We start from the raw sequence: 26,984 nt of genomic DNA on the forward strand, positions 1-26,984 counted from the left end.
TGGAAAACTCTGTTTTTAATTATAGAGGGATGAAAACACATCTGAGTTTAGCATTGTGCCGCTATTCACTCTAACACCATAATAAATACAGTAGACTTTGTAAAATCCCTCTAAAAGTGTTGAATAAATGTCAATGATATATCTTGTAAAGGACGACTTTCTGGTACAGCTCTTGGATTCGATCTCGGCAGATTGTGCTTGTAAACCTCGTTTTCATTTAAAGTCATTTTGTTTCCATGCAGAAAGGAAAGCTGAATGAGCTGAACTTCATCCTGAGCGGTGGAGGGCTGGTTGGCGGCCCTATGTATTCACCAGAATTTTACCAAGATGAGCCATGGGTGGAATTCATCGAGGTGGACGTGAAGGATCCGGACACTGGGGAGAAGCAGGACGACCAGGCCTCGGACACCGAGAGGCTTTTGGGGGGCTCTCCGCATGTCAGACAGCGAGCGGGGTGCTCCAACGCCCTCAGGTACTTCTTCTATTCCTACCTACAGTGAAACTTCAGTCAAAGTTGTACAATTTTGTGCTCTCCAAGTACCACCATAATGACCAACATTATAAAACAAAATAGCGTACCATGCTGTAGTGTTAATTAAATGTATTGCACAGAAAAGTTGAATACAAATTGTACCTACCGTAATTTGCCGTGTATATTTTCTTTCTCCCAGAAATGTGTCAAAAGTCGATAGAGCGCATTATCCCAAGTATAAGGAAAATGAAAACAAATATTTTATATTGTATAAATATATAGTTAGTTAATAATTAATTAATAAATACAACTTTCAAGAGGCCAATGACTGGCTAGAATCTTTGCGTTACAAGCGACTCAGAAGGGATTTCTAGAAAAGCAGTCGCCACTGGCAAAGTTTTTCATCAATCCCGATTCGGTCTTGAAACTTGCCTACCTGTGTGATATTTTTAACCTGCTTAATGAACTCAAGCCCTCACGTCAAAAAATTTTTTGAATAAGATGAGAAAAAAATTAATTAGAAAAAGAAATAGTCGGAATATAAAAGGATAAAGCTTTGTGACGTAAAATTTTGGCCTGTAACGAAAAGCAAAAAATCAAGTTCACAATGGCTCGTAACTCAAAAACAGCTAAAGTTGTGGCACTCGTAAGTCAAGGAACACCTGTAAAGGTTTGTATGTCATGCTTCTTAACATGCATTTACAGTCCTGACAGCGACCGCCTGAACATAGACGACAGCGCGCTCACGTCCACGCTGCTGCCGGGCCAGCCCGACGACAGAGAAGCCTGCCTGTGCGTCGACTCGGAGCGAGGGGAGAGGCCCCCGGCGCCCTCAGGTCCTCAGACATGGGTCAACACGGATTTCTACGCCCTGGTCAGCAACGTCATGCCCTTCGGGGGCGTGGTCCTGTCCCCTGGCCAACACTTACGAATGCAGGAGAGCGGCCCAGCCTCGAACCAGTCCTCGAAGAATGAGAAGAAAGACGGTGAGGAGGAGGAGGAGAAGAAGCAAAAGGAGCTTCAGTTTCAGCTCCTGGTGTTGGAACCGGACTCCGAGAGCAGCACCCAACAGATTATCCCCCCGCCTTACTGCTCCTTGCCCGGCGAGAGCTGCCGGTCCATCGAGCCTCGGCCGGCCGAAGCCTACCAGTCGCCTTACGTCTCTCCCGACTCCCCCCAGGCGCAGCTCTTTGCCCCCGTGGCGGACTACACGGTGGTACAGGAGCTAGACAGTCAACGCAGCGTTCTGCTCGACCCGCCGACCCACCAGTCGGCGCAGTCGTGCCTGTTGAGGCACCCGCTCAAAGCCCTCCCGGCCATGCCCGTGGGGTACGTCACCCCGGACCTGCATGGCGCGCTCTCGCCTTGAATGCAAAGTGTTTAGAGCGGGAAGTCAGCTGACTCCTGCCGGAAGCCAAACGAATCGCAGTGAGCCGGGAGGGGACTTGAACGTGCGCCCGCTGTCGTACATCCGCTCCCCCAAAAATGTATTTGCTGCGCTTCTTGTTCTGTTTCCTTGCAAACGACAGAGGAGAGACATTTTAAAGAAGCAATACGCATAAGTTTGGCGCATATCGTTAGAGAGTAGCCCAAGTCTTGACCTCGAAGAGTGAAGCACAGTTTCCCTGCCGCACAAGTTGCAAAAGAAGCATCCGCTGTTGTTTATACCTCTTAGTAATCCACATAATTGACACAACTTTAAAAATCTACATCCTTATAAGAGATGTAGAACTATTAATATACTGCTAAAACAGAGCAAGAAGCTATTTGATTTTTGTTATTTTGCTGCAAACCTGCATTACAACCTTTTCTTATAATACAATGGACCCCCGCTGACACGCGGTTCGGCACCTGCGGATTCACCTATTTGCGGATATTTTTTCAATTTTTTGTGAAATCTTTTTTACCGATTTTTCTTTTTTTCCCTTCCCTTCTTTCATGGGCCCAACACCAAAAGCCTGCTTCTTCGAGAATTGTTTTGGTTTAAATATATATGTATGTGTATATATAATACGTATACACAGTATATATTGTCACCAGCCGATCGCAGCTAATATATACCCAAAGAAATCACTTTCATTTTAAAATGTGGCCAAGTTGTGAATAATGTGGGGCTTGAGTGTATTTTACAATTGAACACGCAAACACACGCGCTGACAATTTCTTTATAGTAACTGTGATAAACAAGCTCCTACACATGGCATTACGGTGCCTTGCTGGAGGCTGCTGTTCAAGGAGACCAAGGAAAGTGCCAACGAGGCTGATGACCAAAGGGAAAGCACAACGCAGTTTATGGACATTTATTGGACATTTATTGGCAGGAACGAGATTTTCCCCTTGATCCTGGCCTCGTTTAATTTTTATTTTACTCGCATGAATCTTACATACTGCGGCAACAATACTTTGAAAGCTGCTGTACATGCAGCAGACGGACTCACACACACTAACAACCAATACCAACTCATAGGCTACACACTTATAATGTTATGTTAATGTTTTCATATTCTGTATGTTTGTGTCAAATAATTCCGGGATGGCGACTGGACAGAGTCAAAAGAATGTCAAGGCGTGTCGTTAGGTCTAACTAAACGCAGTGTTAACAACCGCTTTTTCCACTGTTATGTGAATGGCTCGTCGTGCCTGTGTTGATGTATATTTAACTGATCATAGTAATAATAATATAATAATTATAGGATTTTTTTTTTGTTTTTTGTTTTTGCCTGGCTATAAAATAATTGTAAAGGTGGCAGTGTGTTTAGATGAACTGGTGAGGCATCTCTGTGCATACATCCTCACAGAATACATTTGGTACACGTGGACTTAAATGTAGCAGAATTTGCAAAAGGGAATTTGTTTAAAAAGCTGCCCAGTTGTAACTATGCTTTTTTTGTTTGTTTGTTTGTTTGTTTGTTTGTGGTTGAAAGTGGGGTCAGTGACAAGTGGAAAAGCTGTGAAAATGTTTTATAAAAGGGCTCGTGAGGTGACAAATTGATTTATCATTGTACTGGTCATAACAATAATGTTGGAAATCATTTTAATACAATGCGTATGCAACAAAAATTCTACCGTTTTTTTATTTTTTATTATTATATCTGGAACAAAGAAAATATATTTTATTTAGATTTATTTTGGTTAATTGAAGACTCTAAATTGCCCGTAGATGTGAATGTGAGTGCGAATGGTTGTTTGTGTCTATGTGCCTTGCGATTGGCTGGCGACCAGTTCAGGGTGTACCCCGCCTCTCGCCCAGAGATAGCTGGGATAGGCTCCAGCACTCCTGCGACCCCAGTGAGGAGAAGCAGTACGGAAATTAATGTAGATTTATTTTTATTTTGTTTTACTAATCCCAAATATATTGGTGTGTTGAAGGTTCATTTAAAAAGGGACTAAAGCCAAGTTTGGAGGTGGCAAGAATACATTGTATGTACCTCCACTTGTCTAAACACGGTATTCTGATTAATAGTGCGTTTGTGGAATAAGAATTAAACAGATTCATTCATCAAATTTTAATCCATCTCAGTGAGCCGCCATGTTTGGCAATTTCTCCCTCTGTTGTCGAAATTAACGTCACTGCTGCTCTCATGCGTCCGTTGCGAACGTCACGTGACCAAACTCCGACACCGGGTAGCCAGTCTTGCTAAAATTTTGTTCAAATCGTCATGTGATCAACCTATAGTGATGCTATTTATCGCAGCATACAGGGGGAGTCCGTTACCCAGTTTCGCAACGGAAGCGTGAGAGACGTGACGTTAATTTCAGTCAACAGCAGAGGGCGATATTGCCAAACATGGCGACCCCCTGTGATGGATGAAAATGTATGCATTCATCTGTTCATTTCTTATTCCACAAAAGCAAAATGAATTTGAATACCATGTTTAGTGTGCCTGGAAATGCGTGTGTTTAAGTGTAATTGTGTGTGTGTGTGTGTGTGTGTGTGTGTGAGTGTGAGAAAGTAAGTCTGCGGACTTTTGTGTCTGTGCTTGTGTGTGTGGAAGTGGTAGAGGGCGTGCGTGCATGTCAGTGCATGTGTGGAAGTGCGTGTGGAAGTAACTGCGTGTGGAAGTACGTGTGTAGGTAAGTGCTTGTGTATATGTTTGTGAAGTGTAACTGTGTGTGTGTGTGTGTGTGTGTGTGTCATTTGCAGTTTGCTTATGAATGAAGAGAAACACAAGGATGCGTTTTCCCTTGTATGGGAAAGATTGCCCATAACTGAAAGAAGTTTCCAGCAAGGAAGCCCCCCCTGTATGCTGAAGCTTCTGTTCAGCATAGTGACTGTGAATGTGTACAAAATGGAATATACTGTGTGTAATGCAATCAGTGACGACCAGTGGAAAGGTCTTTTCTTCACGCTTTGGGTGCAGACGTTTACTTCAACGTGTCAATTTACAGTATGTGTGTTTGCCGGCTCACAGTGAGTGCATATGTTGATTGCAACTTTTTTCTACGTTAAAGACACTTTAGACTGAGCACTTTGTGCACGTTTGTCAGACAGCGAATTGAGAATGAGAATTTAGTCAGATTTCATACAAAAAGTAGGGTTTACTTTCTTTTTTTTTTGCCTGATTTTTAATTGAATATTTCCCTATTGAAACTATGGGGAAAGTTTTTTGTTTTTATTCATTTTTTAAAGAATAAAGGATTTAGGGTTTACTTTTTTAGTGAAGTATTCCCCAAAATACTTAATTCTAGCATAATTGTTTATGACTTCCGACTAATGAGAATTTAGTAGGATTCAATATGACATTTTCATTTTCCTTAAATGCTAACTTAGTTTAAATTTTTTTTTTAGTTTTATATACTTTTTCTGAGAAGTGTTTATACTTCGCAGTGAAAACATTACATGGTTTACTTAAAATCGATTTAAAAAAAAAAAAAAAAAAAAAAAAAGTCTAAAACCAAATATTGTTTTTTTGGAGGGGTTAATCTTATTATTCATTATGAAAAACTTGTGGTTTAAAAATAGTATTTTGTTTTATAATTTTCAACTAAAGTCTCATGAAAATTGAGTAGGACAAATGGGAATTATTAAGTAAATATTTAGCGTATACATTCAGTAACATATTTTAAGTAAAAAAATATTCTTAAAAAATACGACAAAGAAGTTTACAATAATTTCCCAATATTCTGCATGAATTTTATGTTTTCAATTTTGTTAATGGGGAAATGTGATTTTTGTTCTAACAATTGTTTTTTGTTGTCTGCTCAATTCCCATGAGAACATGTTTAGCATCAGATGTTTAAAATTTAGACTGACTATATTGAGTGTAGTCTATTTTATTTTAATAATTAGACAATGAGGAACCATTTATTATCAATGAACTTCAGTTTTAAGCTACAGCGTTTGTGTGATTGGAGTCGTGTACTATGATGTACATATTTGATGTTTTGCACGGAAATTTTATGATTAGCTGGAGGTACATCTTAAGCCCCTTTCACACAGCCTACATTTTTTCCGCCTTTGTGGCACTATGAGATCTGTGATGGGACAGAAATGTGTAGAAGGGAATTCCGGAGTTAGATTGATTTTGAAATTTAGCACGTGAGACTCACTTCTCCCGTCCAAATAGTATTATATATCACAATTATGTGATTGTGTCAATATCGCGCTTTTGTTGGGTTTTGTGTAAAAAGCTCCGATGCGACAGGCTCTCTGTGTAAAAGAGGCGTTTAACGTTTCTAGCGTTAAACTGCGAACATTGTTGTGTTCCTCTTGCTTTGCTTTTATTATTATTGTTTCCATATTTCTCAATGGCAACAATGCTGATTGATGTGTTTGGGTCTCCAGCTTGTTCTTGGTCACATGTTGCGCATTTGGGCCTTGACGTTGTTTCATGAGGACTACGGCGTCCAACTTCGTGCTCGACAACATTTTCATTCAAGTTCAGTGGTACCTTGATTTACAAGTTTAATTTGTTCTGTGACCTCACGTGTATCTCAAATCAACTTTCCCCATTGAAATCTCTGAAAATGGCATTGGTCTGTTGCAGCGCCCCACAAAATACCAACAAGTTTGTGTCACGTGTTTTTTAATAAGATAAATAGCACTATATATTATTGTACTGTATAAAAATATACAGTATTAACATAATTAAATAGACATTCTTTTGCTATAATTCCATAGATGTGCTGCTGCCACCGGTGTGTGCGTGACATGGAGAATATCAGTCTTTTTTCACAAAGCAGACTATACGCCTGTGGGTATCGTTATGCTCTGTGTAGGTGTTTGCACCATTTGTGTTCAAATATCAGTTGTTTAAAGGTTTATACCAACCACAATTTAGATGCTAGTTTCGTTTAGCTTGAAGCAAGCACACTTGGCCTCTTTTTTGATGAACTGTTCACTTTCCGCTAAACTTATAAAAACTAAACTAGCTCAAAAAAAAGCTCAAAAAGCAAAAAAATAAATAAACATCACCTAAGCGACGGCTTATAACTGGAAAAACTTGTAAATCAGGGCACTCATAAGCCATGGTACCACTGTAACTTCTTTCAAGCTGCAATTTTATTTGGAGCACCGACTCATGATGAATGCCGTTTCATTCAAAGCTAAGAACAATGTAGACCTTCAGTGATGTGTTATTGTTCTCTTTCCAGTTAAGCCTTGTCAGTGTTGTATCTGTGATCGATAAGCTTGCGACACAATAAATGTAAATGTACCACATTTTAACTGTGCTAGTGGTTTTTGTTTGACTTGTCGCGCACTATTAGCCCATCAGACAGTGACACCCTTATAAACATGCCGATTTTAGGACATTTTCATGGTTCCAAAATCTGTTATGAATTTTGCCGTTCAGCTCCTTGTTGGACAAGTTTGTACAGTACAAAAAGTTAAACAAAGTTCACTTCTAAAAGTTATAGTGCATTTTAGCTTCATGCCGAAATTTCAGCTGAAAGCCAATTATCCTCATATAGTGACCTCCACACTTCTAGACACTTGCCAGCAATTTGTCACCAAGTCTATTTGAAACAATGGCCAAAACACTAATAATAATAATAATAATGGCTGTAATACCCAATTAATTCCATTGATGTTTGTGTGTAAAAATTGCAGGACATTCTTTCACCCTCTTAGTGTGATTGTATTTCTATTGTTTGTGTGCGGAAAAAACAATGGCAGAATGACCTGCTGTCACCCCGTGTGTGTATGCGTGTGTGTCTGTCTGTTTCGATTATGTTTTTGTGAGTCAACTGCAGGATGAGTACCTTTCACCCTTTGTCTGTATCGATGTACTGTGTGCGTATATGTGTGGAAAAATGACATGATGTGCTTTCATCGTGTGTGCGCGTTAAGAATACAGGCTTGTTTGTGATCCACATAGAGGCACACTGTGTGGATGAGTTCACATGTTGTGTATGCTTCGCTCTCACTTCCAGGCCTGAGTGGTGACGAGAAAGGTGATGGGGTGGGGGGGGGGGGGGGGGGGGGTGATGGCTGCAGACCCCGGGAGAAAGCTTATTGGCCAATTAAGATGGAGGCTGTGTACCGCTGCTCTGTATGGGGCCTGATTGAATCACACAGACCGCCACTCACAGGACATTGCGGGTAATTAGCCATAAGTCACTCTTCCCCTTGTATTGGATCTTCAGGCCAATTACGCCCACACAGGCAGAGCACCTCGGCCTAAACTCATCGCCTCCGCTTGCTTGTTGACCTTTTCGGACATCCAGTCTGACAGGACGGTCAGATACCTGGCTCCGAGCTGAAGGGGGTGCACTTCGAGGCTTGAAGAGCAAAGTGTTTCGACTAAACGGAATAAAACCAATTAATAAAAAGACTTTGTCGCTGTACAGTGCAAACAAGTTTGATTAAGCGGAGTACGCACAAACAGATAATCAGGCCGAATTTGAGTATTTTTTTTTCCTCCCCATTCTGATAAAAGTCAGAAAATGACTTATCGGATGGCTCGAAAAGGTTATCCTGAGCGATTATCCTATGTTATGAAGTAGGTGAGAATATTTTTCTTACTTGTTTAAAAAGAGATTGTGGACGACGATCGTAAATGTTAAACCAGTTCAATCTTAACGATCCTTATAAGTGTAGTCAACACAGAGTTGGCCCGAGCCGTTGACGCCGTGATTGTCATGTGAAACGCAACGATAGCCAATTAGAAAGCTAAAATAATATACCAAAGACTATGCAAATACAGTATATGTAGACTATAGACTGATATTATGATGCAGAGTAAATTCTATTCATTTAATACCTAGAGGTTACTTTTACTAATTTCTCATTGGATAATGTTGTTTTAAGTCAGTACAGTTTCCATTGTTGAATATTAATATTAATTTCTGTGGAGACTCAGAAGCGATTTCTTTAAGTAAACATTTACAATCTAATGAGATTCATAGTAGTTTCCCCCAATTTTTAAGAGGTATTCATTCCAAAACATGTTTATTATTATGGTTATAATTTGCTGTGTTGTAGAACTGCACCGTATTACTACTTGGAGATGTTTAGTGTTTATATACTACTGGATTATATACACGACAATTGATAGGGCAAACTTAAAAATTAGTTGTACATCTCTGTGTAAACCACAAATATGGGTGAAACAAGTATAAACATATATTAGTTTAAGAATCTCATTAGACGGTGCAAGTGTACCGAATGGAATGTCCGGTGAGGCCATAAATTAAAGGCCTTAGACACAATTGTACACGTTTCTTTTAAGCACTTATTATGCTTTTGTCTCTTTTATAGATTTTTGTCGTCATCTGCTGGCCATATTTGGAACGTGTCATAGTAGCAACAATTTAAAACATATATCTACAGCATCTGGAATTATAATAATAATAATAATTATTATTATTATTATCATGAGTAGTAGTAGTAGTAGTAGTAGTTATAAATTACAGATCAAAAATACTTTTACATAGAAAGCTAAAAATTAGTTTTAATAAAACAATGATATTATTATTATTATTATTATTATTATTATTATTACTAGTTATAAATCACAGGTCAAAATAATGTTAGACATAAAATAGATATCTAAAAATATAATTTATTTACATATTATTATTATTATTATTATTATCATATTATAATTGGTTGGACATCACAGTTCCAAAGAATATTTGGAGATATTATAAAAACCTTCAAATTTAATTTTTGATAATACAACTAATTCGTTCAAACGTTATTCTTATTTCCATGTCAATTCTATTTGTTATAAATTGAATTAAATCATATGCATTTAGGTACAAAATTTCAAAAATGTAGATGCACTGTGAAAGATTATGATCTAATCACAACAGATGCAAATCACATGCTAATCACAACAAATGCAAAAGAAGCCATCCAATCAAAGTTTTATTCCACCTGCCCTTTCACATAGAATTCACACACTCACTTTACAATGCATTCGTCTGCGCAGGCATCAGATTTCCGGGGTGACATTTCACCTTCCCGCGGAAACCATCATTAAGCACAGCGTGTATTATAAAAGTCATTCATCCTCTCTCTTTCTTTGTGACAGTGGAAACTTGAAGCTTTGTTTAGATGTGTGCAAGAAAAAGAAAAAGATATATACTGCTATAGTCGTCAAAGCCAAGAAAAGGCCTGCGATACAAGTGAGGTAAAAATTTAAACAAAAAAAAAAAAAAAAATGTAATACTGTGCTTAACCTCATAATTAATGTCCCACAATAGGTCAGTGCGCCCAGGTTACACCCTCCAAAGATTAGCTTCTGATGCTAAGCTTCCTCACATTCTATACTTATTACTGGTTTTAACTGCATTTTCCTCCCCCATATTCTCAGATAGTGATTCCCAACCATATTAGGGTGCCGGAAATTATTGTTGACTTTTATCTTTGTGTATCTTTCTATGCCAGCGATGTATAGTGACAGGCAGAAAAATTAAATTCTCTTCCACTAGATGGCAGAAGACCATAATTAACCTGTGTACAGCTATTCAAATAGCACACCAAAAAAAACCTGAGGAATTGACACCCCTCCTAAAATTGGAAAATTGCCGACAGTACATCACAAACTACAATCCGAGACAATTTTGTGCCATTTCCAAATCATCTTCCAACTTTATTCTAGCAAATAAATGGCTGACGGATGATTAGATTTTGAAGAAATGTACCCGAAGTGCCCGTGTAAATATGGCTTACGTAACTCAAACTATACATTCAAAGCCACTTTTTGAAAAATTTCTCTTCAGAGAATGCTTTGGCGACATCTTGTGTCATGTTGGAAGTATATTGAGATGACGCATCTCCACTGAGAAGCAAGCTTTTGAAAAGTTTAGACAATCTTTTTTTTTTTTTTAGAACCTATTCTGTTACTGAAAAACTCACCTATTTGCTGTTATTGTGCGCTTTCTGAAAGACCCCAATATTCCACAAGATGGCACCAAAGCTTTGTCTCATGGAAATTTTGTACTACTTTTAGAAAATCGCTCCTACTTTTGTATGAGACAGGGCTTTGATATCGTGGAGCATTCCGGAAGGAACACCAAAACAGCAAATAGGTAAGTCAAAAAAAAAAAAAATGTAAAATTAAAACAATGTATTTTTACACTTTTTGTTTGATGGTGTGTTGAGAGATTTTTCTAATAAAATATGTCTTGGCTTTGGCTCAATAAAGGTTTTTCACTGTTTTGGGATGCCTAATGTGAATTTTTAGAAAACCTTGTCCACCTTGTTCCTCAACGACTCGTGTCTCATCCCTGCCATCCTGACTTCACCCAGACGCCACTAGAGCATAGTTTGTGCGCCTGATTTCATAAAAGATGGAGGGGTCCAAAAGGGGGAAACGGTCATTTGGGAACATGGTGACATATCTGGACAACGAGTGACGTGAGCTGGTGTGGCTATACGAGAATGACATCACGGCCAGCTTTACAGATGACCTCATTCTCAGCTCACGACCCCCGGGGGTCAGGCTCACTGTTCCGGCTGAGGCGGCGGTCAGTCGGCGGGCGCCGAGCGTCACTGTCAGGTCTCGCTGACGCGATCGGCCTCGTCGCCCGGCCCGTGTCACCGTCACGTGGCGGGTAGCGCCTCCTGACAGTGTCACAGGCCCGTCTCGCCCGCCTCGCCGAACAGCTTCCGTCAGTGTCAGCATCAGCTGGCCGCGGGAGCGGCGGCGGCGGCGCGGTCGGAACCAGCGGTCCAACGTCAGTTGTGCTTGGAACTTCACCTCGGCTTCACGGGGGCTCACGGGCGCTGCATCACCGGCGCCTCCTGCGCCTCCTGGGGCGCCACGTGTAAGTGCCCCTGGTGAGCCTGTTGCCCTAAACTGTGGTGACTTTTGCTTTGCACTTCGTGGTTTCCGTGGTGATGACCCATACTGGGGTCGTGTGCGTGGTGCGCATGGTGGTGATGTTGATGGTGGTGATGGTGACCATTCTGTCCAGGTTCTGCGTCTACTGCCGGGGCAGCATTGGGACTCGCTTCTGTAGTTACTTGACACTCTGGCGGGATTTCAGCACTCTGTGGAAAATTGACGTGGAACAAGTTAACATGTGAATCTATTGGCAATTTGGAGTCTGTTTTTTGGAAAAAAAACATTTTTTTAATCATAATAATAATACCTCATATGTGCAGGTACCACATAGGCGCTTGCAGTAGGTGTCCTTGATGGCACCCTCAATGTGGCCTTGGCCAATGATGGAATATGGAAGTGAAATCTGCTGTGTAAGGCGTCCACATCTGATGGTAAAGAGAGAAAAAAAAGAGGGCACAATTACAGATACTTATATTTATACGAGGGGTCCTCGGTTAATGGCGGGAGTTCCATGAGTAATTTTCATAACCTCCCCATTATTAATTTTTAAATGTAAATATACCACAAACTAAGATTCCAAAACATGCTAAAATAATTTCAAATGCATCCGACATTACCCATAAAAAAATGAATGATTGTGTATATCCACGTCACCCTCCGTAACTTCCACTAACAACCCAGGCTAAACATCGCTCCTCCCCTCCTCTCAGTCGAGATGTATCACTTCAACATACTTCCTTGGCACCAATTACTGCTTTCCTATTAGGCATGGCTTTGCCGTCATCTTGTCTTATATAAAAAGTTTAGGCAGAGGTTCACTCTACAATGAATATTTGTATGATTAACACTTCTAAACCATAAATAGAAAACAATAAAATAAAAAAAGTTAGACGCGCCAAGTTAGGGTTAACCCTTAATTGTAACTCCCCTAACCCATAAATGTGCGTGCATTCTTGAAACTAATTCGTAACTTCAAAACCGAAGACGTCCGTATATCGTGCACATTTATTATCACGTTCAGTTGTTTAAACCTGTCATAGATGAAAAAGTCATCCTTGGCTCCGTTCAGCAGCAGCCACACGTCCGGCTGGTCCTCTTGCTGTTTGTAGAGCGCGATGTTCTGCGATATTCTCTGTTCCAGCATGGGATGGAGCTGTTGTGCTTGGGGCCCCTGATGGTTGATGACCATATAGGTCACTTCCTTCAAACCCTCACTCTCCATCTGCAGGCGCAGGCTATCCATTCTAGAGGCGGGTGGAGTGAAAAAAATAAAATAAAATAAAATGTAATCTCATATTTAGTGTGGAAGCTTCAAAAGTGCTAAACAATCCTTTCTGTGCTGCTGATTGACTTTCATGTGGTTTTAACATTTTTTCCCATAAGGAATAATGTTCATGTCCACTATGTTCTATGATTAGCGGTAATTAACTATTCAGCAAGTGTTTAAAGAAACACTTTAACATTCATTTCACTGGCTTTTCACTTGTACTGGATATGTCTCATTAACTCACAAATGTATTTGTTTGATCACACAGATATTATTCTGTTGGATGAATGTCAGCAGGTGGATGCAAAAGTTAATTGTACCTTCTGCCATCTAGTGGACGAGCATTTAATTGTTCTGCCTGTCACTATACGTCGCCGGCATCGATAGATGAACAAAAGATACATTGTTTGCTGTTAATAAATAATCATTTTCGGAGCATTTACGTGAGATTGAGTCATTCCCTGCGGTGCACTTGATGATTTCTTCTGGAAATCACTGTTTAAACTCGCTAAGAAAATTTTGGTTGAACTCTCGGACAATTTTTGGGAGCTTTTGAGTCAGAGTACAGTGGAACATCAGGTTATGTATTTAATGTGTTCCGTGACCCCATTCTTAAACCGAAACGTTTGAAAACCAAAGTAATCTTTCCCATTGAATCAATGGAAATGCAATGAATCCGTTCCAGCCATAGAACAATGTTATATTTACCTGATTTTGATCATTGTGTGGTTAAAAATAAATACTGTGTAATGTAGAAATAGGTGAAAACACAATTTATGATGATGAAATAACAGTGGGTTTGCTCGCAAATCACGAGTACAGTATTGTTTACGTTCTTTGTGGCCACCACCTCCCACAATGCAGTGCAGCTTTTGACAAAAAAAAAACAAAGAACCTAAAGCATAGAGCCGATGATGTTAATGCGGCATGAGAAAAAGCATAAAGTTATGAGCCTTCCACAGCCATGCCTAGACTGTTCGTAAACCGCAAATAGTATCTAACCCGAGGTAATTTCTTTGTTTTAATTATTCACAAACTGAATCGTTCATAAATCGAGATTCCACTGTATGATCATGTTCTGAAATACTGAAATACTCTTTATAACAAATTTGGAGTCTAACGACTATTTACCTGGATGCCTGCACCAAGCAGAACAGTCAGCTGGCCTGCAAAAGGGCCACCACCGTCACCCGGCCCATCGCCACCCTCATGGGCTCCTCCGCCCCGATCCTCCAATCAGGCGGTGCCTGACAGCTGGGCCTGGCACTCCCCTCGCTCTCCGCCCCGCCACCTCGGAGCAGGCAGAGAGCGAGGAGCAGGCTGAGGCTCGCCTGCATGCCTCCTGCACCTCCTCGCCTCTCCTCCCCTATCTTCTGAGAGAGAGATCACCAAAGATGTCGCTTTTTGTACCAAATTTGCATTCAAACATGTACAATAACTCCACCCACGAGGTTCGAACCTCGGAAATGTGAGGCAGAAGTGCTAACCACTACTCGATCATCCTGCGCTCCTTTTAAAGTAAACAGCACAATTTCACAAAACAATCGTTGTTTTGTGTTATTTCTATGTAAATAATGAGCACAAAGGCGGACAATCACGGAGTAAACATCCACGTTTTAAGCCTTGTCTGTCCAAAAATTTATTTTAAATGTCATTTTAAAAATAACCTCTTATACCTGTTTGTCGAAAGATTGCCTCTGCACAGCGTTGAGTTGCAGTAGCCCGTTGTTCAAAAACAAGAGTGTCACGTTAGCCGCTGCCCCCTCCTTTTATACTCTGCATGTTTTTGTCTGCCCAAAGCAGGACAAAGGTCAATCTGACATTCTTCTTTTTTTTTTTTTTTTTTTGCTGATGGCAACACTCCCCCCCCCTCCCCCTGTAAAACGTGCATCCCTTTAATCGTGAAAATTTCCTTAGGTTGGAAATATTTAGTGATCTCTGGCAGACTGACAAATGACTTAAAGAGGGAAAAATGTGGGGACTGGAGACATTGCGTGCATTTGCATTGTAATTTCAAAAGGAATACATATTTTAATACTTTGAGGTTTTTTTATAGGCATGAAGGTAGTTGAAAACAAGTTGTGCAACACTTTTGGAGAGAGGGGAGGTGGAAAAGAACAGAGGGTGGATCGCTGGTCAGTAGCCAGAATTTTTGTGCAAAGTCCATATAAAGACAGGCAGATTGACGTCTTTAACTTTTAGAATAATTGACGTATTTCTAGAGAAAGTTTATATTAAAAACAATGTAATAATTAGGATAGGGTGTGTAAATAAACATTTTGGTTGCTGGCTTTTATGCAAAAAAAAAAGGTTGCATTTAGGGAGTTGTACAGCTTCAACTGTGAAGAACATTTTTTTAAATTGTTATAAAAAGGCTCAAAGTCTGAGTTGACATGTTAAGTGCATGCAGGAACAGGCCATAAGGATGAAGTCATTGGTGGGAGGGGGAAAATTGACTGCGGTCAGAGACATGAGTTGCACAAAACTTTTTTTTAAGCCAAAAAAGCAATAAAGACTAATTTGAACGAACACATCAGCATGCCAAAATCGACATTGCTGAACCTTGATGACCGTATGAGTTTTCTAACTGGGTGAATTCCAAGTTGCTCTAATTTAAAAAAAAAAAAAAAATTAACATTATGATAATTTTCCTATAACAAACGATGTAAAGGGAATTCATTCAGTCCAGGCTCAACGTCGCCGTAAACCTTGATCAGCTGTACAGACTATATGTTTGAAGTAAAATTGCAACATGATTAACTGTCATACAAGTGTCACATCTGCCTCACAGTTTACCGTTTCTGGGTTCAAATTCCAGCTCAGCCCTTCCTAGTGAGTCTGAATGTACCCAGTTCTCCCACATTTAAACATGCATGTTCGGTTCAATGAAGACTCTCAATCAAGGGTGTCAAATTCAATTTTGGCGCGGGCCTCACTGTAGTTCTGGTTTTCCCTCAGAGGACCGTTATCAGAATCGGAACCAGAATTAGCTTTATTGGGCAAGTACGTCACAAGAAACACAAGGAATTTGTTTCTCTTATGACTGCGGAACCATATAAATGTATAATCGCCTCGTCACGTCATTACATGCAATGCAAAAACACAAAATCTTACCAAGGATATTTGTCTTATTTCTAGTCAAAAATAATTAAAATAAGACTCATCACGTAAAAATAACTTGTTTATAGTAATTTCTTACTCCACCTAAATTTTGTCCGACTTATTTCAAGTAAAATTAGCATAAGACAAGTGAAAATTTTGACCCACTTTTCGTACAGCTGCTTTGTTTTCGTTGAGTTTCAAATGGTCCAAATACATCCGCCTGCCAGCGTCTTGCCTCACTTTCTTACTTTAAAACACATGCCATTTTTCAGCATTATTAAACATGAAGAATATTTGAAATTTTGGTACGGGAGAACATTAAATAGATCCACATGATTTGCTTGTGCCGGCCACATGAAATGATGTAGCTCTTGCCCCCAAGCCTTGATTTTGACACCTGTGCTCTAAATTGTCCATAGGTAAGAATGTGAATGGTTATCTGTCTATAGGTGCCCTACAATTGGCTAGCGACCAGTCCAGGGCATACCCCCACCCATGCCCCCGAAATCAGCTGTAATAGGCGTGACCCTAATGAGGACAAGCGCTATAGAAAACGGACAAATGAATATTATTCTGAGCAGCCATTTCATCACATTTTTTTTCTCTTTGACATTTGCTCCACAAAAAGTATGGGGGAAAAAGCTGAGCTGAAGCCTCATAAGATTTGCTGGAGTCTTACAAAACAGCAAACAGCTGGACCCACTGTAACTGATGAGAAGAGTGAACTAGGACAGTAAGGGTAAACTACTGTGTGTTGCATCATTTTACTTGGTTGTAAAGACAATCAAAGTTGCCGTTCGAGTTTATTTGGTTCGTAAAACAGATGGATCCAATAAATAGAACTAACTAGAACTAGAACTACCTGTAGATGATTCCCGAAACTTAGTGTAACTCATTGACAAAGGCTGGCACCGCGCACGTCGACCTGCTCGAGCGTTGTTGTTCAACACAAGCGCTTTTTCATACTTTTACCTTCATTTTTTTTTTTTTTTTTTTTTTTTAGATCTTGCTCACGAGAGGCACATGCAGGGCTTTGATTTCAAGGGGAAGATTTGGGCAAAGGTATTAACTACAAATTTTCAATGAACGTAACTGTTGCTAATTTTGTTCAATGGAGGTCGCACTGACAAATACTTAAATGACCACTTAACGGTCCCACTTAAAAAATAACATTCTGAAATCGGCTGCTGTAGAAATAATTGAAGGCACTGAATATTGCAAAATGTCAGTCAACAACTTCGGTTCAATAGAGGCTGGTTTGGTGAAATCCTTTTGTGTTTCATATGGTTATATAGATCCGCTGTGATGTGATCTGTAAGTTGCACGTGTCAATGAAAAACCGATTCTTAATACTCTTGAAATTGCACTCATTTTTTGTTTACAAATTTGAGATTGCTCATGTGATTTGCAACAAGATAATAATCAATAAATTTGAATATTTTCAGAATGTGCTTGTTACTGTTTGCACTAAAACAATAGGCAATTTTGATTTTATGAAGTGGAGAGGAGATGACCCTCTGCTGACCTTGGGAAAGGATTGCATTTTTAATTTAAAAATCAGAAGCTCCCTCTGCTGGCTGTAGAAAGCCTCTACTACACATTAGCAAGGCACTGTACAGAATACTACTCAGAAACTATACACAAATTTTATTTTTGAGGATGTTTTCCATCTTGCCCTTGTGCGAACAAACTGGAATTTGAAGGGTTAAAAATATAAAATGAATTAATATTTTACACCAAAAACAAGAACTGATAAACTTTTTGCAGTAAAACAACAAACAAACAACAACAACAAAACATCAGTGAACATCCATCCATCCATTTTCTGAGCCGCTTCTCCTCACTAGGGTCGCGGGCGTGCTGGAGCCTATCCCAGCTGTCATCGGGCAGGAGGCGGGGTACACCCTGAACTGGTTGCCAGCCAATCGCAGGGCACATACAAACAGACAACCATTCGCACTCACAGTCATGTTAGTCTTAAAATATATATATATTCGTAAACAACAACTCATCTCATTTGTCCGTCGCTGTCACTAAGCAACGAGGCGTCCATTATCATCGCAAAGGCTTCTGGGAATCCGAGGCCTTTGCGTCCAACGACCGCCCTTTTCGGAGCAAACGAGACAAGCACAGCCAGCGATACATGCGTCGAAGGAATTATCACCGACAAATATCTCTCCGAAGCGCCACAAACCACCTGGAGGTATGCTTAGCGACGCTTTTCGTCGCGTGTTGTGAGCCGTGGCGCTCGGAATCGGAAAAAGTGACCGGGAAAAAGTGTATTTTAATGCGCGGTTTGATGACGTAATGTTGATTGTCCAACGCGAAATGGCGAGCATGCTAAACGGCCCGTTAATGTTATCGGCAACTCTCAGGTGGTGCCCTAGGTTTATTTCGACCACGTTCCGTCGCAGGGATGATTACATAGACGTATTTGACACAGGTAAGACAATTTGGAGGATTTAGTTTTTTGTGAGTGCGTCCCTTGGATACAGTTTGGTGATTTGTATTGGGTGTGCTAACATGGAAGTAAGCTAGCAGTCATGCTAGCATGGTAATAATATGTCGCATCATATCTCATTTGGACCACAATGAAGCCCTCTTGTGGTCTTAATATTCAACTTGCACAAGTTTTGCATAGACTGGTTTTAAATGTTGTCCGTTGTTTTTTAAGTAATTAATTAAGCAGCAACTTTCCAACTGTTAGTCACACTAGGCCCTCATTTGGATATCCTGCGCCTTCCACTATACCATCCGTTACCATCTTTTCCTCATTAGTCCCAAGATCTCAATAAATTAATCATGATCTAAACTTTCTTTGACGTTATCATAGTTTATTTTTCATACCGTGTCATCATCCGCATAGGTTGAAAAGAACTAACAAGCTTATTTTGACAAAGCTACGAATAGAAAGTGCAGGTATCTGTTTTCAAATGTAGTGGATAAAACTAAAAAGTAATCTAAAAAATAAATACTCGTGTCGTGGATTGTTACATTGTGGCTATAGTGACTCAGAAGGTGAAAACATCATCTACACATTTCCTTTAGACTTCTTGAGTCTTGGAGACTTCCATCCAGAACAGGAGATGTTAACCCCTCTCATCCAGACTGCAAATGAATGGACCACGGGCTAATGTAAACATAGAAGGCTCACTCACAGACAGATTTTCAGACATAGGCTACTAACAAAAGATTTACTGGGTGGTTTTTGTCATACATAATGCGTGGGCAGGCACTCCAGAAACCTATCTATCTGTATTCCGTTTCTCTTTTCCTCATAGGAAAGAATCTGGTGAATAATGGCAGCTGAAGTGATAGGAGGCAGTGAGTTCCCAGATCACTACAAAGTCATGATGGACAAACTGAATGAACAGCGACAGTTGGACCAGTTCACAGACATCACTTTGATTGTAGACGGTAGGTGGATTGTATAGACCCAACATCCTCTCTAACTGGAGTTAATGCCTATACCATTTTTTCCCTTTTTAAGCATTTCCATGTACAGATGACTCATATCCGATATGGCCATGTTTACACTGATGGAACGTGAAAACAACCTGCGTGCGCAGACACCCAAATTGCTGCACATAACAACGTGAAAAATAACAATGAGGCGAACCTCCTCCTTGAGCAGTGCAGTGTAAATCAAGTATGTTGTGCTGCTGGGATGTCCTAAACAAGTATCTCTTCTCTCATAGGGCACCAGTTCCGAGCACATAAGGCAGTGTTGGCAGCCTGCAGTCAGTTTTTTCACAAGTTCTTCCAGGATTTCACCCAGGAACCCCTGGTGGAGATTGAAGGTACTGTCATGCTCTTAACGCAACTCTAAACGCTGTCTTTTAACTAATTGGAAACTTCCCTTTGCATCTATTTGTGGTCAAGTGTTTATTTACAGGCCATTTGACGAAACAGGCTAGTTATTTTATGAGGAACTATGGAAATGAAATCCTGCCAAAATACCTTGTATTCCTAAACCTTAAACACCACCATTGCTTTGTCATTCTCATGAAGGAGTGAGTAACATGGCGTTCCGGCAACTGATGGAGTTCACGTATACGGCCACGCTAGCTGTCGCGGGCAAAGAAGAAGCCTTCGATGTCTGGAAGGCTGCCGAATACCTCCAGATGCAGGAAGCCATCAAGGCACTCGCCAACAAGTGAGACTCTCTTAAAATTAAGTTGGCCTCGTGTCGATGTTTGAAAAGTGCACAGACTTGTTTGAATGCGTTTGAGCGTATTCTAACAAACAAAATTACTTTTCACTGCTAGTGAATGGCATTCTTCATCCCGAAAAGAAACAGAAAAAGTAAAACAAACTTAAATTTAACATTAAACAGACCGTATTTTCATGACTATAGGGCGCACCGTAATAAAAGGGGAAGTCTCAGTTTCGGGGTCTATTTCTGTATTTAACACATACATAAGGTGAATAAACAGAAAAAGTAAAACAAACTTAAATTAAACAGACCGTATTTTCATGACCATAGGGCGCACCGTAATAAAAGGGGAAGTCTCAGTTTCGGGGTCTATTTCTGTATTTAACACATACATGAGGTGCACCGTATTATTGGGCGCAGGCATGGTAAAACATACGCTAGCTTAAAACATACGGTAGCATGCATGCACGCTAAAACAATGTTTTTTAAAAGGCAGCTGGAGTAAAACTGAGTTTGGTTGTACTTTATTGAAGTATTTAACAATGTACTCAAGTTATTTGTTTGATCAATCCTCATCCACAAATCCATCAAAGTTCTCATCTTCTGTATCCGAAATGAACAGATGGGCAAGTTCTCCATCAAACACGCCAGGTTCCCTCGCGTCATTGTCAGAGTCAGTCCCGTTGCCGTGCGGCTCCTCAGAAATGATGCCGGCTTTGACGAAAGCTCGAACGACAGTGCAAGCAGACACGTTAGCCCAAGCATCCACAATCCAGTCACAAATTGTGGCGTAACTCGCCTGGCGCTGCCTCCTAGTCTTAGTAAAGCTGTGTTCGCCATCTGTCATCCATGGCTCCCACGCAGCTCACAACTTCACTTTGAACGCCCTGTTAACACCGATTTCCAGCGGTTGGAGTTCATTAATCTATTGCTCGAGTTGGTCTTCCAACTCGGGCCACCTCGCCTTGTTTCCGCGGAAACTCAGCTTCGTCTTCTTGACTTGGCGAAGCTCGTTTTCCCGCTTCCTCCACTTGCGAACCATGGATTCGTTGATCTTGAATTCTCTCGCGGCTGCTCAATTCCCATGTTCCTCCGCGTAACTGATAGCTTCCAGTTTAAACTGTGGTTCGTAAGCGTGTCTCTTTGTAGGTGCCGTTTTTCGACTGCGGTCAAGCCAGCCTCCGCTCGTAAAGTAGCAGTCAAGCCAGTCGCCCCTAATTCTGTTCATACTAGGTATTACGGTAATAGGTCGCCAACTCGCGGCGAAATCCACCTTCAAAATAAAAGCTTCCCAATAATACGGACGTCAGTGCTCTTCGGTTAAGGAATGCAAACAGCAAGGTTAATTTGAATCTTGAGCTACATCTAAAAATTGAGTTTATTTGATATCTTAGGAAAAATAAATGGTAAATGGACTGCATTTATATAGCACTTTGTCTACATCATCACAGTGCCCAAAGCGCTTTACAAAGCCTCACGTTCCACACACATTCATAAACCAATGGGGGACTGCTACTATGCGAGGCGCTGCCAGGCCCCCTGGGAGAAAATTAGGGTTCAGTGTCTTGCCGAAGGACACTTCGACATGCGGACGGACAGTCGTAGCAGGGATTCGAACCTGTTCTACCTACTGAGCCAAAGCCACCTTAAAATAATCCCCTTGGTATCGTAAGACAAGTCCAGATCTGTGTGCCAGACCACCAAGGACTCCACTAAAAGAGGTTTGATGAAGATCTGATATTGTATTTCAAAATAAAAGTCTCTGAAAACTGCATATTTTGCTGTCATTACCCCTGACTGAAACAATTTTTTTTTTAAATCGATGAGATATCGCAACACCGGTCCAGTGTAGTGTTACGATATCTCGATTTTTTTTGCGATACCAAGGGGAGTATTTTATGGTGGCTTTGGCTCCGTAGGTAGAACAGGTTCGAATCCCTGCTACAACTGTCTGTCCGCATGTCCAAGTGTCCTTGGGCAAGACACTGAACCCTAATTTGCTCCCAGTAGGCCAGGCAGTGCTTTGCATGGCAGCAGTCTCCCATTGGTTTATAAATGTGTGTGTGAATGTGAGGCTTTGTAAAGTGCTTTGGGCACTGTGATGGTGTAGATAAAGCGCTACATAAAAAGTGCAGTCCATTTACCATTTATTTTTCAGAAGATATCAAATACACAAAATTTGTAATGCATCTCAAGATTCAAATTAACCTTGCTGGTTGCATTCCTTAACCGGAGAGCATTGACGTGCGTATTATTGCGAAGCTTTTATTTTGAAGGTGGCTTTTGCCGCGAGTTGGCGACTTATTACCGTAATGCCTAGTATGAACAACATTAGGGGCGGCAGGCTTGATTGCTACTTTACGAGTGGAGGCTGGCTTGACCGCAGTCATTTTCGGGGGTCCTTAGCCAAACCGATGTTGTTTTGCACAATGCACATACCGGCGCTATATACCTACTGGGGGCGTGCCTTTAGCGTCGTCTTCACCCGCACCCTTCCGCCTTTACTTACGCATGCTGTCCTCAACCACGTCTGCTTTTCCTCTGTATAAGCAGCGTGTGGGCAGGAAATGCTCCCAGTCAGTCAAGCGGAGCGCTCATCACACAACAACATTTATAGATTTTGGAACTCGGTGAACACATAAGGCGTCCCGCATTATAACGCGCCTTCCATTTTGGAGACAATTTAAGACTTTTAAGTGCGCCTTATGGTCGTGAAAATACGGTACTTTTTTTACACATCTTGTTAAAATAGAAAATCAGTTGAGCGAGAATAGGATATGTTATTAGTTTATGAAACTATGTCAATGTTTTTGGAACACCCAGTGTCATAAATGTTTAATTTTGTTGTTGAGTACATATGAAATGAGCACGTCTCCTCTTGTAGGAGAGATGACAGTCCTTCAGTGATACCAAAGAGCAACAGTAAAAAGAGGAAGATTGCTGAGACGCTTTGCGTCATCACAGAAGCCCTACCCATAGTGGAAGAACAGGTTTGTAGTTTTGTGGTTGTCACAGTTTAGTTAATACCACTTTTTGTAAAATAGCAAATTCATTAAATGTTAATATGATGTGGGGTTGGGTGGCCTGCATATGTTCTCCCAGGTGGAGATAGCGATGACAGCGGACAATGCAATCGAGGTGGAGGACTCTGGGCTAGAGGAGGTGGTGGACGCCGCAAAGAACGCCCAATCAAACGACTCCGCGTTGGCTCTGCTAGCAGACATCACCAGCAAATATCAGCAAGGGGAACCTTCACTACAGGTCATCAAGAGGGGAGAAATGGAAGAGGTGCAATGAGCTGCAGGCGCTCCAATAGTGGCACCTTAACATACAAGTTTAATTTGTTCCGTGACCAAGCTCGTCACTCAATTTATTTGTTTATCAAATCAGTTAATCACTGCTTTTTTTGCTAGGGGTTTTAAAAAATAAAATAAAAAATAGCACTATTGTATAAAGACAATAGAATAGTGTAAATACATAAACTGGTTTTATAAAGTGTAATTATTGTATGTATTGTAGTATTCGTATGTTGGATGTGTGCCTGTAAGGGCCGTCCGTGGTCTAATGATGTCAGGAGATGGAATCGGTTAGTCTGCGTGTGAGTGTCTGGGCTTGAGTAGTGGCAAACGGCAGCTCCTAGCGGATGGTCTCATTTTGTATTGTTCGGCTGTTGGAAGTGCATCTTTCAACTTGCGAGGCAGCATAACCAAATCTCATTCGTAACACAAAGCAAAAATAATTAACAAAGTGACAGCTTGTAAGTCTGGGCACAGGTACCAGTGTTTATGGTTTGTCTTTCCCATTTTTGCCTCTTGAGTTTATTAACATGACTTCTGGTATGGTTTTGTCTACGTAGGTGCAGGAAGTCCTGTATCAGGAAGAAACGGTGACTGCCTCTAAGGTGCTGGAGAACGTGGAGGTAGTGGAGGTCCAGATTTCCGAAGTGGACAACTCGTTCCGCTGTAGCAAGTGCGACCGAACCTTTAAGATGTACTACCACCTCAAACAGCACCTGAAAACGCACTTGAGTCTGCTGAAGAAGCCACACGTGTGCAGCCACTGCGGCAAAGCCTACACGCGGGAGGGCGCCTTGAATCAGCACTTGAGCTCCTTCCATTTTGATGTGGAGGAACAGGCCCAAAACCAGAAAGCCTCAAAGAGAGTTCACGTTTGCGAGTACTGTAAGAAGCACTTCGACCATTTCGGACATTTTAAGGAGCACCTGCGAAAACATACTGGTAAGGCAGAAAGGAGGTTATCTATGTTATGGTGTTTCATGAAATCACGTTACATCAATCTTCTTCGTGCTTGCCTTTATGTGTCTTATCTGTAGGTGAAAAACCATACGAGTGTCCAGACTGTCACGAACGATTTGCGAGGAACAGCACGCTGAAGTGCCATATGGCGGCCTGTCAGAACGGGGCCGGAGCCAAGAAAGGACGCAAGAAACACTATGAATGCCAGGTAGAGTCCAACATAGATATCTCATATCGAGGCATAGGTTTTTACATTGTCATGTAATAAGCAGAACTAATATGTTGTCTTTGCCAAGGTTGAGCAAAATGTACTGAATTCATCTGTGAGACTTGAACCCTTTCTTTAATCTCGTTGCAAAAAAATGCAAGAATTTTAATGACAAAAATGTAGGCATGTAAAGGAAGTTTGTTTTTATTATGGGTGTAGCTCAACCTCCCATGGATGACTTCATGTTTTACTTCTTTAGACATCATAGCAGTTGAGACTGAATCAACAGTACATCTACTGGTTGCTGTATTGTACTGTATTGTATTCCATTTTCCTTCAATTGCTTCGAGACACTAAGCAACAATTTCACACAATCGACAGAATTAGTTTATAGTTAGGCACATATGCAAAGGGCTACTAGTTTGATGTACAGGTACATCTCAATTAATTAGAATATGGTAGGAAAAAGTCAATTTATTACAATACTCTTGTCAAAATAGTTGATAAATTGATGATCGATTTTTTTGTCGATTAATTGATTAATTGTGCTAATCTTAACCGATTCAGTTCACTTTCTAATGGCGATTATTCCGTTTCATGCAGTTGTGGCTCGACCAAATTGGTGTTGACTAGCCACATAAGGATTACCGAAATATGTGGATAAATAAATATTGATCAGGTATAAGATTTGCAATTGTTCGCCTCCATCATTTTACGAGCAGATCGGGGAGGAAAAATCGCTATCAACAGAAGAGACAGTACAGGCATCCGATAATCAGGCCATTGCTGACTTAAATCAGTAGGGGGTGAAATGCTCCCATTCGGGCTAACTATTAGTATGCGTGTAACCTGCTAAAGCTGTTGTTCTTGTCCTCTAGGTATGCAGCAGTGTCTTCAACAGCTGGGACCAGTTCAAAGACCATCTTGTGAGCCACACTGGAGACAAGCCCAACCATTGCACCATGTGTGACTTATGGTTTACTGACCCTCAGGAGCTAAAGGCACACCTCAAAGACGTTCACTCCATTGAGGACGAAAAGCCGAGCGAAGAGCTGGTCGTCACTGACACAGTAGCGACCGCAGCGCTCACGATCACCACGCAGAACATCGAGACCACGGAAACGGTGCTGCTGGACGACGGCATCCAGGTGGAGCACGTCACAGTAAACCCCATCGAGGTGATTGAGATGGAAGAGACGACGACAGTCGTGGTGGACGACGGAGGGGTGGCCGAGATGTGCGAAGAGGATGTCGAGAGACTGAAGAAGGCGGGCGTGCAAATACAGGTGGTGCGCGTGTCCTCCAGCGAGGTGGATGAGCAGCAGGTGACCCACCCTCAGGTGGAAGTGGAGTTGGACGGAGAGATGATCAACATGGAGGAAACGATACAAGCGGTGGTTGTATGAAAAAGTGAGCGAGCCATGAAAACAATGCTTGAAGGATACTGAACACTTAGTTCCTGTTTTTTTTATCATCAAGATCGAACTTCCTTAATTCTGCCAAATGGACAAAGATGTGGATTTGCCATGTTGTATTTATTTTAAAATTGTCATCCTGTCGCAAGTTGAGCCCTGAGTGCTCTTGCTTTTTTTCCTCTTTTTTTTTTTATTTTTTTATTTTGCTCAACACCTACCGGTATTCCTCAGTGGTCAAGGTGCAGTTTTGTTCCAGCTAATGAATTATTTTTGTTAGTAAAAATAACAGGAATAAATAGTATTACTATATGCCCTTAAAAAACGCTTTCACCCATCTCACATTATCTATTCACAAACGTTTTTGAGCCATTGCACATATTTTACATTAGAACAATTGCATGGTACACAACCAAACAAAAATGTCACAAAAAGTGCGTACAGTATATTGAAATAATGATGATTTTGGTCTGTTTGCTTACTCATTGTGAAATCTGGGCCTTTTTAATTGACCACAAAGCTGTCATTCTGTTGTATGAATGGCAACAGGTCAATACACAGGTTTTCTGGTACCTTCTGCCATCTCGTAGAGCAAGAGTCATTCACTGCCATTGATGGCTGTTGAATTAAAATATCCATGTTATCATGGAGGACTGGCAGTGAAATTAATTGTTCTACCTGTTACTGGCATAAAGATAAATGAACAAGATGGTGCATTAGTAAAGAAAAAAAAAGATGGTGAAAATGAAATAACGGGGTGAAAAAATTTAAACAGGATAATTTCCCGCAGCAAATGTGATTATCTCTCATGGCACATTAGTGATGGGAAATGACTATTTTCTTGTAAACTGATCCATTTATGTGAGATGCTGAT

General features: G+C 40.9%; 3 protein-coding genes across 8 annotated transcripts in view; 2 read left to right on the forward strand and 1 right to left on the reverse strand.

Moving 5' to 3' along the window:
• Positions 1-5,031, forward strand: part of ghra (growth hormone receptor a) — a 29,432-nt gene extending 24,401 nt beyond the window's left edge. Inside the window, exons 9-10 of the mRNA XM_061671927.1 lie at positions 243-472; positions 1,178-5,031. Coding sequence (XP_061527911.1) covers positions 243-472; positions 1,178-1,841 — 894 coding nt within the window. The 3' untranslated portion in view covers positions 1,842-5,031. The remainder of the gene's footprint in view (positions 1-242; positions 473-1,177) is intronic.
• A 4,741-nt stretch (positions 5,032-9,772) lies between these two features.
• On the reverse strand, positions 9,773-14,751 carry selenop (selenoprotein P). Of its 2 annotated transcripts, none has more exons than XM_061671930.1 (5): positions 14,653-14,751; positions 14,108-14,346; positions 12,741-12,953; positions 12,017-12,134; positions 9,773-11,915 (listed from the first exon to the last, which is right to left on the reverse strand). In XM_061671930.1, exons 2-5 carry the CDS (start codon positions 14,311-14,313, stop codon positions 11,640-11,642), a joined length of 813 nt encoding a protein of 270 aa, XP_061527914.1. In that variant the 5' UTR covers positions 14,314-14,346; positions 14,653-14,751; the 3' UTR covers positions 9,773-11,639. The 2 variants fall into 2 exon arrangements, with proteins under 2 accessions (XP_061527914.1, XP_061527913.1); XM_061671929.1 differs by having other exon boundaries at positions 14,108-14,349; positions 14,653-14,749.
• Positions 14,752-18,185: 3,434 nt separating this feature from the next.
• znf131 (zinc finger protein 131) lies at positions 18,186-26,833 on the forward strand. Of its 5 annotated transcripts, none has more exons than XM_061673371.1 (10): positions 18,186-18,281; positions 19,127-19,213; positions 19,360-19,495; positions 19,777-19,878; positions 20,090-20,234; positions 23,119-23,224; positions 23,337-23,522; positions 24,091-24,472; positions 24,568-24,698; positions 25,577-26,833. In XM_061673371.1, the coding sequence occupies exons 3-10, from the start codon at positions 19,378-19,380 to the stop codon at positions 26,102-26,104; spliced, it is 1,698 nt and encodes a 565-aa protein (XP_061529355.1). In that variant the 5' UTR covers positions 18,186-18,281; positions 19,127-19,213; positions 19,360-19,377; the 3' UTR covers positions 26,105-26,833. The 5 variants fall into 5 exon arrangements, with proteins under 5 accessions (XP_061529355.1, XP_061529357.1, XP_061529356.1 ...); XM_061673373.1 differs by lacking the exon at positions 19,127-19,213 and having other exon boundaries at positions 25,577-25,624; positions 25,691-26,833; XM_061673372.1 differs by lacking the exon at positions 19,127-19,213 and having other exon boundaries at positions 23,337-23,495.
• Positions 26,834-26,984: the final 151 nt, after the last annotated feature.

This window comes from Phycodurus eques, chromosome 3 (assembly GCF_024500275.1).
Source record: "Phycodurus eques isolate BA_2022a chromosome 3, UOR_Pequ_1.1, whole genome shotgun sequence".
NCBI classification, from domain to species: domain Eukaryota; kingdom Metazoa; phylum Chordata; class Actinopteri; order Syngnathiformes; family Syngnathidae; genus Phycodurus; species Phycodurus eques.